The sequence below is a fragment of the Melozone crissalis genome, unplaced genomic scaffold, assembly GCF_028551555.1.
Source record: "Melozone crissalis strain CALT ecotype California unplaced genomic scaffold, PUWL_Pcris_2 ptg000061l_1, whole genome shotgun sequence".
In the NCBI taxonomy this organism is placed as follows: domain Eukaryota; kingdom Metazoa; phylum Chordata; class Aves; order Passeriformes; family Passerellidae; genus Melozone; species Melozone crissalis.
Genome location: NW_026535839.1, coordinates 153,206 through 168,035, shown reverse-complemented (window position 1 = coordinate 168,035; position 14,830 = coordinate 153,206). Strand labels below are relative to the sequence as shown.

Below are 14,830 nucleotides of genomic sequence, written 5' to 3'. Positions count from 1 at the left end.
AGAACATGGATTAGATTATTTCTTCTCGTTTCAGCAGCAGTCCTGCAGCTGCTTTCCACAGTGAAATGGACTGGACTTCTATTCATTCAAGCCATGAGACAGAAGACTCATAGCTTCATTAGGCCACAAAGATCAGTGATGCCACTCTGCTGACACCTTCACTGCCTTTCAGTGCTGTGGAACACAGAACATGAACCAGTAGGTTCTTATTTTAATCACTCTTGTAGGTTCTTATTTTAATCACTCCTGTAAATTTTCTCCTCTTTGCTTGTGAGAGAGATGGGCACATGGCAGGGCAGCAGCACAGGGGCTGTTTACTTTACATCTTATCAGCAGCATTATGTGCTTTAGAGACTACCAGGAAAGACTGAGGTACAAGCTGCTCCTCCTGAGTCAACATATGCCCAGGCAGCCAGGAGGGCCAACCATGACCTGGGGTGCATCAAGCAAAATATTGCCAGCCAGTCAAGGGAGGTGATTGTCCTGCTTTACTGTGCACTGGTGCAACCCCACCTTGAGTATTGTGTGCAGTTTTGGGCACCACAATATTAAGAAGATATTAAGCTACTAGAGACCATCCAAAGGAGGCCACGAGGGTAGAGAAGGGACTGGAGGGGAAGCTTATGAGGTACAGCTCAGGTCACTTGGTTTGTGACCAGGAGGAGACCTCATTGCAGTCTTCAACATTCTTATGAGTGGAAGTAGAGGGGCAGGTGCCAATCACTTCACTGTCGTGACCAGTGACAGGATTTGAAGAAAAGGCGTGGAGCTGAGTCATGGAGGTTTAGGTTGGGTATCAGGGAAAGGTTTTTCACCCAAAGAGCAGTTGAGCACTGGTACAGGCTCCCCAGGACAGTGGTCACAGTGCCAAGCACCCGAGTTCAAGAAGTGTTTGAACAGTTTGCAGGCACATCATGGGATCCTTGGCATGTCCTGTGCAGGGCCAGGAGTCGGACTTGATGATTGTGATGGGTCTCTTCCAACTAAGTAAATGCTATTATTCTATGATTCTGATACATACAGGACTTTGGACCACTGCACAGAGTAGCTATACCCAGATAGATGAGGCTTTCTTCACTAATTTTGCCCCTGGCAACAGGGTTTCTAGGATTTCCAATTTCTTCATCTGTCCTCAGGAAAATCCTCTCTTGCTTCCTATTCCTTCTGTTTTTTTAAAGCATCCAACAAAGTACTTGCCTGAAGAGCTATCAGCAAGAGTGTTGACAGCTGAGGAGGATACCTGAATGCACTCAGGGAGATTTTAACTGAGGTTTTTTATACAGACACGAAGGTCAGCCAGCAAAAATGTAAAGGGAGACTCTCTTGGCCATAGGCAATTGTGCTCCAGGAGACTAGAGCTGCTTCAGTAATTTGTTAGAAGGCTTGCCTCCGAGGTTTGGCATGCAAGCCAAATGGATAACACGACCCAGGTTTTTTTAGTAGCCACATAAAGCACAGACTCTGAATTAATTCTTGACAAACTGTTGGAAACAAGTAGTAGTCTCACAGATTGCCACCAACAACTTACATGCACCAGATTATTTTTTAATTACAGGCAAATTAATGAATTCATATTCCTTAGCCTATCCTCTTGTCTCTTTCCACACAGGTGGGTTTTTGCCTCTTCCAGGTTCCTGGGATCAGAGCCACTCTTCATGGTTTTGTCACTATTTCAACCAATTCATGAAATAACCCGAGATATTTAAGGGTCATCTAACCCAGTGGGCCTTGAAACACATTTTTCTAAGCACTCTATCTTTGCCAAACATACTTGCTATTATTAAACTGCTCTAGTGAGTGTCAGCACAGGCAGCCAGCAGTCAGGAGAGCCACAAACCCATGGCTAAACCCCAAAGAGTAATTTATTTCCCTTCCTTTGCTAACTGGGGAATTTCCACAGCAAACCCTTAGCAGAGGCATACAAGGGAAGACATAGGCACCATTAAACTGGGGTCATGCCAGAGGATCATTGGAGTGTTCACCTCTGTTTAGTAAGGATTATTTCCAGCTTCGTGTTTACAATCCTCCTCTACAGACAGTCATCTGCTTTTAACCCATTTGTTCCAACACAGTCGCTAGCTGGCAGTTCCAATTATCACGTTGCTTTTTGTCCACCGAATTCCAACACAGAACACACAGATCTGTTAAAACATACCATGGTTTATTTGAATGGAATGTGGGAGGTATTTCAAAAAGGACCGTGTGAACGTAGATCAACTGTATGAACAACTTCACATCAAGTACCAGGAACGTTTGTGTAATAAATAGCTTTAATTTGTTCTTCAAGAAACTGCACAGAACTTGCTTGGTAACGTCCTTGTCGTGATTTATGTAGTGGATTCTCAGGATGAGCGGATATTGCAGCGCTGATCCACTCCCAGAAGCATGGGACGAGCGCAGAAGACCCGGCTGCAATAGTGGCAAAACAGAAGCAGAACCGATTTGAATGACTCCCTATTTTTCTTATGCACAGAGAGCTTTCTAGGAAGACCTGCAGCTACATCCCAGGATCCACCTCCCAGCTTTTTGTAAGCACCCTCCTGGTCCACTCCCTGCAGCCCAGGCCGGCCCGAAGCCGGCTGTGACCCGGGAGTACCGAGCGAGCCCGGAAGGGCCCGGCCCCGCTCTCCTCGCACGCCCACAGTCAGCGGACAGGAAGCGGAAGCGCGCAGCGCCTCGGTGGCGGCGATGCCGCTCGCGTGGGCCCAGCCGCGTCTTTCCGGTTCCGCCGGAGCGGCGCGGGCGGCGAGTGACGGGTCCCGGGTCCTTCCGCGGCGCCGAGGGCGGCGCGGCCCCGCCCGGCCCATGGACCGGCACAAAGTGAAGCGGCAGCGTCTGGACCGGATCTGTGAAGGTGAGGCGGGGCGGGCGCCTCTCGGCAGCTGCGGCAGCAGCGGGCGGCGGGCAGCGGCACCTGCCGCCACGGGGACCCGCTGCGCGCTTGTGGAGCTGAGCGTCCGCCTGGCCGGCGGCGAGCAGGGCCTCGCCGCACGCGGAGGCGCTGCCTACGGCCTTCTGGGAAGGGCCGGATGCTATTGACTGTCGGAGGTTCTGTGGACGTACAAGTTCTGCTCACTTAAGGGGGAAATATTATCTGGGCATGCTGGGATGGAGGGAGGGCCGGTCACTGGGGAGGAGGTATGAAGCGACTTTCTCACTCGTTTCAGGAGCCAGGAGTAAGACGGCATGCTGCTGAGCAGATCACCTCACATATATTATTATTGATAATGCATGCTTTATTTTCCTTCTTTACTTTCCTTTCCATCTAAGTGGTGGTTGTGCTTTTTTTCTCAGCATCTTTTCCATGTGTTTTGTCTTCATGTTTTTTGCTTTGCCTAATCTGTTCCTAAATGCTATTAGCAACTTGTTGGACTAGCAGATGAGGGTTCCAGAATTCTTGTCTGTTATGTAATCACTCCTGCTGACTTTCTTAATAGGCATACGGCCTCCTATTGTGAATGGCCCAATGCCAGCACGGCCACTGGTTGCACTCCTGGATGGACGAGATTGCACTGTGGAGATGCCCATCTTGAAGGACGTTGCTACAGTGGCATTTTGTGATGCTCAGTCAACTCAGGAAATCCATGAAAAGGTGGGCAAGAAGATGTGCAAGATTCAGAAGTAGAGCTTTGCCTCTTAGTTAACCAAACCAGATATTGATTTGGACTGGTTTTTGTTATAGGTGCTGAATGAGGCAGTGGGAGCTCTGATGTACCACACCATTACCCTTTCTCGTCAGGATCTGGAGAAATTCAAAGCCCTCAGGGTCATTGTGCGTATTGGCAGTGGCTATGACAATGTTGACATCAAATCCGCTGCAGAACTAGGTATGATGACACTGTTAGGTGTCTGTTGTGATCAGAACTGAATGTGAAATTGAACACTGAACGTCTTTTTGTGCTTTATGAGTTGACTGCATTTAAAAACTTCTATGTACAAAGATTTGGAGCTGCTCAGTATCAGGTATCTTTAGGAAGCTGACCAATAGAGGGGCTGATAGGTGGCTTAAAAGAAAGATTCTCAGTTTTCAGATTGCTCTGCTATTGATGTTGGTGTCTTTGTTGTTGTTTGGGATTCAAGAATCTGAATATGATGTCTAGCTAACTTTTGGTGAGGTGACTTTGGTCTTTTTGTGACCCCTGAGCAAACTGCTGTCTGAAAAAAGCTGCTTGCAAATGCTGATGCCGGATAAACTCATTGTAAGTGCTTCATGAGTTTTCTTCTTAATTTTGCATATGCAAATAGATTCTGACATAAAACTTTATTAGTTATCCCTTTGGAATCCTAGGCATGTGAAAAGTGTCTGAATCAGGTGACAAGATGATGTTATTTACTAAACAGATGGTAGTGAGACTTCTGGACCTTTTAGTCTCACAGGTGAGATGTATCACTCAAGTATCCTTCCTCTTCTTTTTTAAGTTTTACAGGTGTAAGGGATTCTAAAGCTTCCTTAATGTAATGCAGGTCTTGTTAAGGTTAAATCAAATACAGGTATTAGTATATAAAATTGAAATAGGCAAGCATTGCAATTTTCAGATCTGTAAGAACAGGTGAATTTCTTATAAATGAAGAGTGTGTATTGGGCTAGTGCTTGAATTAGGTCAAAAGAACCTTTTCATTTGGATGATTCAAAGGAATAGTCTTAAGAGTTCCTGTCAAGGTCCTTGGCTTTCATCCAGCCATATTTGTGCTGAATTTGGAACCTAACCTAGTCTTAATGCTTCTCTACTTAAGGTCACCATCCATATCTTTGATTCATTCAGATTCAAAGATTTCCCTTTTCCTCCACTGCACACTCATTAATCCAAGGTGAAATGAGTCAAAATTCCTTCACCATCAGACTGTTGCTTGCCACTTTTACTGTGGAGTGACAGTGCAATGACCCTTACATGTGGCCAGATTTGCTTTTTAATGGGCAATTAATGGTTGTTTTCATGCTTAGCCAGGCCTTTTAATTCATTCAGAGGTAAGATACTGTTCCTTGTGTGTTCTGAATCTTCAGACCGAAGGGCTGTTGTCTGTGTTTGTTTATTACATTTAGGTATGATACTGTATGTTAACACAGTCTGTGTCTGGCTGTGTAACAGATGAATGCATGGGGCTTGTCTAGAGGTGAATGAGATGGCAACCAGTGAGATTAAGAGAAATTGGTGTTTTCTATCACCCCTGCTCATGTCCTCTGAGTTGTCTGTGTGGCATTATGGCAAAATTGGAAATAGTTTGATAGAGAACAACAGTCGGATATCTGGGGTTGTCTGTGGCCATTGCGCTCCTAATTCTCATGGGAAAGCAGGGTCTTTAGAGTTTAGCCAAATGTTTCCTCTGACTAGGCTTACGAAACAATGATGCCTTCAACCATTGCCTAGATTTAGTTTCCAGTTTTTAGCTAGGTGGTGGACTTTTGAGGTAGAAGAGTTGCCTTGGTTTGGCAAGTGACTAGGGTTATATTTGGGAATAGACCATTTTTCCATCTAATTATTTTTATTTCTTCGGTGGTTTGTCAAACGAAGGATAGCAGGAATGAAATTTTATGTTTCCAGCCTCCCCCCTCCTGTTTTTTTTTTCATAGATTGTATCAGAATCTGGTTAAAGTTCCGAGCAGAGTTCCATCTTTCCCTTTTCTGATAGTAATTTATGTTTCTAGGACTTCAATTCTGTTTGCATTACTAATTTACTTGATAGTTGTAGCCATGGGTTTTATGGTCCTTGTGTTTGTATGTTATTCTAGAGTGGGAGTGTTATGTGTTGTTATTTTTAAGCTTGACTTCAAGTGGATTTAGAGAAGCTCCTGGGACTTCTGTCTGCATTTAATTAGTTAGTTACTTATTGTTGCTCCTGGGGAGGCTGATGAGTGAGCATCTGGACCATGAGGCGTGAGGAGCTCAGCCATTTGTCTCAATTCTTCTACAGAATGCCTGTTAATTTGTCAGAAGTATCTGTGGAAGGAGTGCATCTTTTTGAATGCAGGTCTTTTAAAACAGTTAGTTGCATGTATCACTTGTATGGCCCAGTTTTCTCATTTCAGCTTTTTTGTTTTTCTGCTGAGTGTGATAATCAAATACATATTTATAAAGAAGGAATGGTATTTCCTGGGGGAAATCCTGGGGGATTGAAATGACGCTGGTCAAAAGACGGCTGAAATGAATCCTGTGTTTCTTGAGTTCTGGAGTACTCAGTTATCTTTTGGCATTTGTGCTTAAAGAGCTTTATGTTGATTTAGGATTGTGATGCTAAAAATCTTATATGACCTCTATGGCTTTGCAGGCATTGCTGTTTGCAACATCCCTTCCTCCTCAGTAGAGGAGACTGCTGACTCTACCCTCTGCCACATCTTGAACCTCTATCGCCGTGTTACTTGGCTACATCAGGCTCTGCGGGAAGGGAATCGAGCCTCAAGCGTAGAACAGATTCGAGAGGTAGCTGGAGGTGCTGTGCGTATCCGTGGGGAGACTTTGGGCATCATTGGACTCGGTAAGTGATGGGAATTGTTAGAGTGAAAAGAGAACTGTGAACGTTTTTGGGAAGCTAAGAGTCACATACTGAGAAAAGTGATAATTCTACAACTGTTCTTTGTGAAACACACTGACTCCTAAGGAATGCTAGTGCCCTATTCTGGATATCTTCAAGAGCTGGGTATATGTCAGGTGATTGGTTACTCTTTTTTTGATTCCAGATGGTTAGAATTGGAACATTTATACAGCTCTTCTCAGTGACTGTTTCCCTCTGTACTAAGTACTGTATCAGTAGCAAAACTGCCTGAAAGGTGGCTACCAATTCCTTCTCCAAGTTCTTGTAGCCAGATTATTATCTCTGTCTCAGAGTCTAGATTTGGTTTGAAAACAGAACTGCTTCTTGACTACGTTCTGGCTATTGCATGGGGAGGAACTAGAATTAGTTACATAGGAGCAGCACTGAATAGCCTCCTCTGGATCCCTATGGCAATCCTAGGGGTTTCCAGGGCTGCAGTACCTTGGCCCCTGGTAGTAAACTTCAGTGTAGGCTCCCAGTCTACCCCAGTATCTTGTCTTTAAAGTTTGTTTTACCTTTCCTTGATGATTGTGGGTTTTCTTTTGTGAAGGCCGAGTTGGACAGGCAGTGGCTCTGCGAGCCAAGTCCTTTGGCTTCAACGTGATTTTCTATGATCCCTATCTGCCGGATGGAGTGGAGCGATCCTTGGGTTTACAACGAGTAGGAACCCTGCAGGATCTACTAATGCACAGCGATTGCATCACATTGCACTGCAGCCTGAATGAACATAACCATCACCTCATCAATGACTTCACTATTAAACAGGTGCAGCAGGAGCTTGATTTCCCCCACAGAGCACTGTGGAAATGAATGCAAACCAAAACTGCTGCTTTCACAGAGGCTGAGAGCGTGTGAATCCTGCTGCCTCTGTTGTGTGCCTCCTGCTGCCTTTGGAGGCTGGGAGCGTGTGGATCTGGGTGCCTGTGCTTTGTGCTGTATAGAATTTTATGTTAAGAGAAGAATAGGATTGGCTCTTCTTGCAAAGTAGTTTCCTTTATAAAGAATATTTTAGGTGATTCCATAATTTCAAATTATCTTTAAAATAATCTACTGCACTGGTTAGAGATAGATGTGGCATGGCTGGGACTGTGTACATTGTTTTACACAGTGCTGCCAAAGCCTCTCTGCCTAAGCCCACTGCAAAGCCAGTCTCAGGCTAAGCAGTCTATGAATGCTTTCCAGTAGTATTATGAGAGACATTTGGACATTGTAGTCCAGTTTTGTGTAGCTGGATACTTGAGTCATGGTTCCTGTCCTCTTTTTTTTTTTTTTTTTTTTTTCTTTTAATGTAGTAGGATGAATATGGAGTGCAGAACTTGAGAGTTCCACTTTTGCCCTTGTTGTCTTATGGTTTTGTTTGTTGATTTTTAGAACAAATTTCTCAAGCATTGCTTGCAGGCATTTCCCCTGTGGGAAGCTTTGCAGTGAAAGCACTCCTAGTTCCTCCAGACCTCATCTAGTCACTGCAGACTCCTGCTCATTTCCAGTAGATTTCCCAAGATTCACTTAGCTTCCATGAAAATTCTCATTCTCAATGCATGTACTATTTTTCTTCTTTCAGATGCGTCAGGGCTGCTTCTTAGTCAACACAGCCCGGGGAGGGCTGGTAGATGAGAAAGCCTTAGCACAAGCCTTGAAAGAGGGGAGAATCAGAGGAACAGCATTGGATGTGCATGAGTCTGAGCCTTTCAGGTAATGTTGTACCTGCATGCCTGCTGCTATCTGGTGGTTCACCTAAACTGGATGGTTCTTTTGGCGGCTTGGTGGGTTTGGGTTTTTTGTGGTTTTTGTTGTTATTTGGCTTATGGGGTTATCACTTCTGGAAAAAAACCTTCTTCTTCCCCCCAGTTTTGCTCAGGGGCCGTTAAAAGATGCACCCAATGTTATCTGCACCCCTCACACTGCTTGGTACAGTGAACAGGCTTCCATTGAATCCAGAGAAGATGCAGCTAAAGAGATCCGTAGAGCTATTACAGGTAATGAAGATTTGCAGCTGCTGCTAAATTTTGCTAGTTCACTGCAAGGATTATGCTGATTGCTCTGAAAACTTAGACTCATTAAGTGGTTTATGGGACTGGAGTGTAAGTTGATAATTGTATCTTTGGCTTCTGAGAATTCTTGTACCTAGTGCCAGAGTGGCTCTTTCCCTGGGAAAGTCTTTTTACCCACATCTTCCAAATCCTTTGCAATAATTCCTTTGACAGTTTTACTGTATGTTTTTTTCCTACATGTTGTCTCTTGAAAAAGGTGAGGCTTGGCAGTTGCAGTTTGTGGCAATAATTTTTACCTGATCATAGAAGTGGGAGGAAAAGATCAGTTTCTTGCCATCTCCAGACACCAGATGATTAGAGGAGAGTCTCATATATCCAGTGTGTCCTGTGGAAGTGGATGAAAAGATTTTGCGCTTTTCCTTTCTACTTTCCTTTGTAAATGCTGCAGGGAACAAGTCTCTCCTACCTGTTTTCTGGGGTTTTTTTGTCATTCTTGATGCCTTTGCAGGTCATATACCTGACGCTTTGAGAAACTGTGTTAATAAGGAGTACTTGCTGTTAGCAGCTCAGTGGTCCAATATTGATCCTGCAACTGTCCACCCAGAACTCAATGGAGCTGCAGCTTACAGGTGAGATACATAGGTTATCCAAGCATATCTTCCTGCTGAAGTAGGCCAGGGCTTTTGAGAACTGCTTGTACCTGCAAACAGGTATGTCTCTGTTCCTATACACTCTATATGAGTTCTTTCCTGAAACTTAACAGCAGCACTTCTAAAGGTGTACGAGTATTTAACACGTACTTGGTCATATTGAGTTCCAGCTGCATATTGGTCAATATTTCCAAATCCTTGGAAGACATGCCCAAGAGATACCTTAATATAAAAAAGCCTGCTGAATGTCCTAAAAAAGGTCTGCAGCTCCACATTAGAAGTTGTGCATAGCATTAGGGCTATATAAAAACAAAGCACAGTTCTTACGTGTAGCCCAGATACAGACTATTACTGAGTCACTGTTCCAATGAATTTGTTCAGTAGTCTAAACAGAGTGCATTTGAGTTTATCTGCTACAAACCTGTAAAGTGATGGTGGACGGGTTGCTTCCCTTCTGTTTTTCTCCCATCTGCAAAGGTAGGAAATATATTTTCCTTCCTTCTATGAGAGATCTAGAGAGGTTGAAATGTATTTATGGAGGGGGCATAGGGAAGCAGAATGGAAGTAATGGAATAATAGTTCATTAGCAATTCATGACTGTCACTCTCCTATTTTTCATCTTGCATCTAGCTGTTTTATCAGTTCAGCCTCTTCCTTTTTCTGTCTTGGAGCCCAGTGAAGGATAACTGCAGCTTACACTCTTCCTGCTGATGGGGAGGGAATTCCTAGGCCTCCAGGTGCCTTCATAGAGTGCCTCACAATATTTTCAACTGGAGATAAATTTTGTATCTGTTTTCAAATGCTTAGTATGTGACCTCAGACTGTCTGGGTCTGTCTGCAAACAGGTGTCATTTGGCATTAGGATACCACTGCTTCTCCTCAGCTCTGGAGACTTTTCTTGTGTTCTATCTCAGAGCGTTTCTGTTAGAAAGAGGGATTTGTTTTCAGCACGTCTGAGGGCATAGCTCCTTTTCCTTCGAATAACTCTGTTGGACAAGCTTGTAATTTCTATGTTTTTGTTGGTTTTAGGTTTCCTCCAGGAGTAGTGGGAGTAGCCAACCCTGGGCTACCAGAACCACCAGTAGTGGAAGGGATTGTAGCTCATGGGATCCCTCCTGTTTCTCACTCTGCACCACGTACTCCTTCCCCAGGAGAGACAAGCAAACTGGATGCAGACAGAGAGATTCCTGCTGACCAATAGCAGCATGTTTCTCTCCTCTCCTTTGGCAGCAGAAAAAAGTAGGAAGGCATCTCCTCCTAGGACCTTTTTAACACCCTACAGACACTGTTTCCTGTTCGCATGGGACAGGAGAATGCATTTCCTTGCCGACAGACTTTAGCTCTTGCCTTTATTTTGTAACCTTTTAGTTATAATTTCTTGATGAATCTTTCTCCTTCTCTGGGGCATGGCAGCAGTGACCTTGCCTCCCATTGGCTTAATGAATCAGTTCTCCCATGTATGTGCTTCAGTTGTCTGTGACAGGGAACTGTCTTTGTGTGCTTGAAAATGGAAGTGAAGTCACCTGATCAGGGATGGTCCTTGGTGGTTCAAACTTAAGTGCACACTTTTCAGTTGTGATTTGTAGCTTAAATTTAATTTGGCAGAACCTCTTTTAAGTGTAGCCATGGGGAATATTAGAAAAAATATTAGTGAATTGGAGAAGTTGTGATTATTGTCTTCATTATGCCCTTGATAAAAGGCAGCCAGGCTAAGCTCTCTGTGTTACTTTGCTTGTTTTAATTAACATTTCCTGTGAGAACAGGCATAGCGCAGGCACTGTTAATGCTTGACCATACACAGTTTTCTCTATGCAGTTCTAGGCCTGAAGTTAAAAGTAGCACTGTCAAAGCCAGCCTTTTAAATAGTTTGGAAGGGATTAAAATGTCATCAAATGTATTTTGTTGGCAACCATGTTTGTGAGGTTTCAGAATTTTTCACCCTGGAGTCCATAAGTTGGAGAAGGTAAGAAAATGCTGAAATAGGAAAAGCATGCACTGAGAGACAGCAAGTAGCAATAATGTGCAGCTGCAGTTGCAGGTTCTTCACACAAAGTACCTCGTAGTCTATGGCAGTGTTTATCCACAAGGGATCCATCACACTAGAATTCTAAGCTTTAAGATACAGATTTTTTTTTTCTTTTTGCATAATTGCATCAGCTAGAAGTAACATCCCACTTGTCTGTGCTGGTGGAGAAGGCAGCTTTTAACAGTCAGGAAAAAGTTCATCACCCAGAAGGTGGCTAACCACTGGAATAGACTCCCCAAGGAGGCTAGCACAGCACCAAGCCTATCTGAGTTCAAGAAGTGTTTGGACAATGCTTGTCGGCACATTGTGGGATTCTTGGGGTGTCTTGTGCAAGGCCAGGAGATGGACTCCATGATCCTGATGGCTCCCTTCCAACTCAGCATAGTCTACAATTTTGTGATATACTCATCTCTATAGTAGGGCAGGGCAGCAGGGCAACGCAAGACAGCAGTTTGTTTTACATGAATAGGCTTTGTGATACTAAAAGGAGAATTAATACTTGCAGTTTTTCACCTGAAGCCAAGGCAGGATTGTTACTGGCAAGTCTTCTCCATTTCACAAATGACTGAATATGAATCACTTCTTTAAGGGGTGTGGAGTCTTCAGCAAAGAGGTTCCACAGAAGAGTATTTTTCTTTAATTTCACATCTTCCTTTAATTTAATCTTGTTACACTTCAGTTATAGTCTTTCCATGCGCAAGATGTAACAATATCTGATTGATTTGTTTATGTTGTTTGGATATATTAAAGTAGGTGCTGTATGGGAGGCATACCCTATGTGTGGGTTTCTCTGCCTCCCTTGATTATTCTCTCTGTTGTGTGTCTGTGACTGGAAGCTGAACAGATGGGAACAGACTGGTGAAAGAACTTGAAGTATGGACAAAATCTTCTGTTTAGGCTGTTTAGTTTAGGAAGGTAAGGAAAGCTTTCAGAATAACGAAGTTCTCAGATTTTTTTTTTCTGGTTTAATTTTTTTTTCCAATACTGCCTTCTCTATAGTGGCTTACTACTAATACAGTGATTCATTCCTTTCTCCTCCCCTTCTCCACTCCTCTCAGAAATTCAAGAAAGGAAAATAGTCAAGAAGTAAACTTCAGGTGTTTTCTTAAAAATTTTACACTTGAGCTGTTTAGTATTAGTGAGATAATACTAGTTTTCTAGTGCTGAGTATCTTTTTTTGATAAGGTATTTGTCTCAGTGAAGGTTCTTTGCTTCTATGTTTTTTTGGATGATTCTGATTCTACTTCAAATTCATATACCTCCTTGGCTGCTCAGGTCTAGCAGATCAGACTGAGACTGGTGGTAGGCATGAGTTACAGGAGAACTTTTTCTGAACAAAAGCCTGGAGTTCAGAAGCCCGTTGATTGCAGGTGTACCTAAAATAACCATCAGCACTCTCCTGAATTCTCTAATCTCTAGGAAATTCAGATTTCATAAGCTGCTGGCTCAGAAAGATCTTCTGACAGGCAGGTGTGGAAAAGTTTTCAGAGAGCTCATCTTCTATTACCACATTAGGGAAGCAGTCTGTCAATAACTACTCTTTATTTGCTGCTGAAAATTCCTGCCCTGCTTAGGGGTTCAGGACTGAGATTATTTTGTGGTAAGGGGCTTCTAGTTACGAGCTTTGAGGATCAGAGTACATTGACCTTGTCTTTTCTAGAGCACAATGCAAGATAGATTTATTTTTTTAGAAGAGGCAGTTTATTTTTTTTTTCTTTGTTACTGCAAGTATCTCTATAGAAAGTCAAATAACTGAGCAGAGAATGAGTAGAAAAATTTCATTTGGGGCAAACATGAGTTTCTCAGTTCATATTTTTGGTGTCTAGATACACTAGTGACTAGTAAGCATAGGAATTAAATGATTGATGATGTAAGAAATATTTCCAGTTATGGGTACCAAGGAGTTGAAGCTGACAGCATTGATAGTGGCTCGTTCTATCCAACACAATGTACACTTGTTATTGGATATGACAGTAATTTTCCTCTTGGTTAAAGCCACAGCAGAAAATGTTGAGGTAAAAATGAACAGAACCCTCGTCTTGTCCTCAAAGAAGGACTCTCTCTGCATTTATAGGATTACTCTGCTTGTGTGCTGTTTGTACCTCTGCTGACAGCCTGAACCTATTATCACCAGACAAAGGCTGTTCTGAATGGATAGCTCAAAGAAAAATTTACTGGTACTAAAGCATCCTGAGATCTTCTTTCCCCGAGTGCCAAGTACTTTGTCAGCACTCTTTGTTGTGTGATACACTGAACTTGCAGCTCCCCCTTCCAAGCTTAGTGCAGTATACAGAAATGGAGTGACTTTTTTTTTTAATGCCTTCTTTCAGAACTACTGCAGAGCTTTAATCCCAAAGAACAGGAGTCTCCCAGGGTGAGGCAGGCGTTCCCTAGCCGCACTTATCTGCTTACAGGAGGTGCTCACACTATCCCAAGGTACATTCTGTTTGTCAGGGTCACTGCTGCTGACCAGCTTTTTTTATAGAGGACTCAGAGTTTCAGAAATATATTTTTGTAGACAATGATTAAACTGTGAAACATTGAAATAAAGCATGTAAACAAAAAATTACAGCACTGTCCTCTGTACAGATGTTTTCCTCACTTCAGTTCTCTCCTGGCTCATTAGAAAATGTTTGATTACTGATCTTGGATATATTTTAATAAAGTTCTCCAAAGAACATGGCTTCTGTCTATGGAAGGGGTAGCCTTAGATACAGTATTGAAAAGGAGGGTTGAAAACCTGTACAGGTGAGTGTCCGCATCTCAAATTATTTAAATTCCACAAAATCGGTCCCTGGATCAGCCACTCTGGAAAGTTACTTTCTTTGTATGCTGTAGCATTGACCATCACTCAAGGCTGTGCAGGTGGCAGTCTGGAGAAGAAGCCATGTTCAGTGCCTAAGGGACACCTTTGGATGTAGGGTGCTGGTTACTTACCTGATTTCTCACAAGCTGAAATTGTGATATCTGTTTTGCAGCTATTTAAGTATGTAGTTTAGCAGCAGTAGCTGTCTTTACCCTTTCATAGTAAAGCAGTATTTGAAATTAACACACAGCTTATGAAACTATTTTTTCTAACTTGTAGTAGAGGTTGGTGCAACAGAATTAGCATAGAAAAGTTGTTAGGTATTTTTTAAATTGAATTTAATTCATTTAATTTAAATTGAATTTAATTCGTTTTATGACTTATGCTGTCTGGGTCAATTATTAATGACACTTAGGAAACCCCTAGTACTGCTGAATTTTATCACTGTTGGCCCACCTGGTGCTGTATGCCATTGGAATATCCAGCACCATGCTTGGGAGATGGGAAATGCTGGTCTGCTTTATTACAGTAATGGGAGTCTGAACTGGTGGAATGGGAAAGGGCATAGGGGCACTTGGAATCTTTCACATGGTGGTACTATTTGTCGTGCACAGCTGATAATATTACTGTTTCAGTAAAGAAACTTAAGACATGAGGACAAAGACTGGTCTTCAAAGAATGTAGCAGATCTTGGATTTACCATGGCACTCACTTAGATGTAAGACTTAATGGCTCTGCTACCATTCAGTAATGTTTCATGTAAGTACTGTACTTAAAAAGAAAAACAGGGGAGGGGAGTTAGTAAATCTAATGGTGTGTAGCAAATCAA

At 42.9% G+C, this 14,830-nt stretch overlaps 1 protein-coding gene across 1 annotated transcript; it reads left to right on the top strand.

Annotated features, from left to right (window-relative positions):
• The first annotated feature begins 2,739 nt into the window (after nt 1–2,739).
• On the top strand, nt 2,740–13,764 carry LOC128944668 (C-terminal-binding protein 2). Its single transcript, XM_054288029.1, has 9 exons — nt 2,740–2,854; nt 3,438–3,592; nt 3,683–3,827; nt 6,265–6,471; nt 7,079–7,293; nt 8,090–8,220; nt 8,377–8,504; nt 9,028–9,148; nt 10,199–13,764. Exons 1-9 carry the CDS (start codon nt 2,806–2,808, stop codon nt 10,368–10,370), a joined length of 1,323 nt encoding a protein of 440 aa, XP_054144004.1. The 5' UTR covers nt 2,740–2,805; the 3' UTR covers nt 10,371–13,764.
• Nucleotides 13,765–14,830: the final 1,066 nt, after the last annotated feature.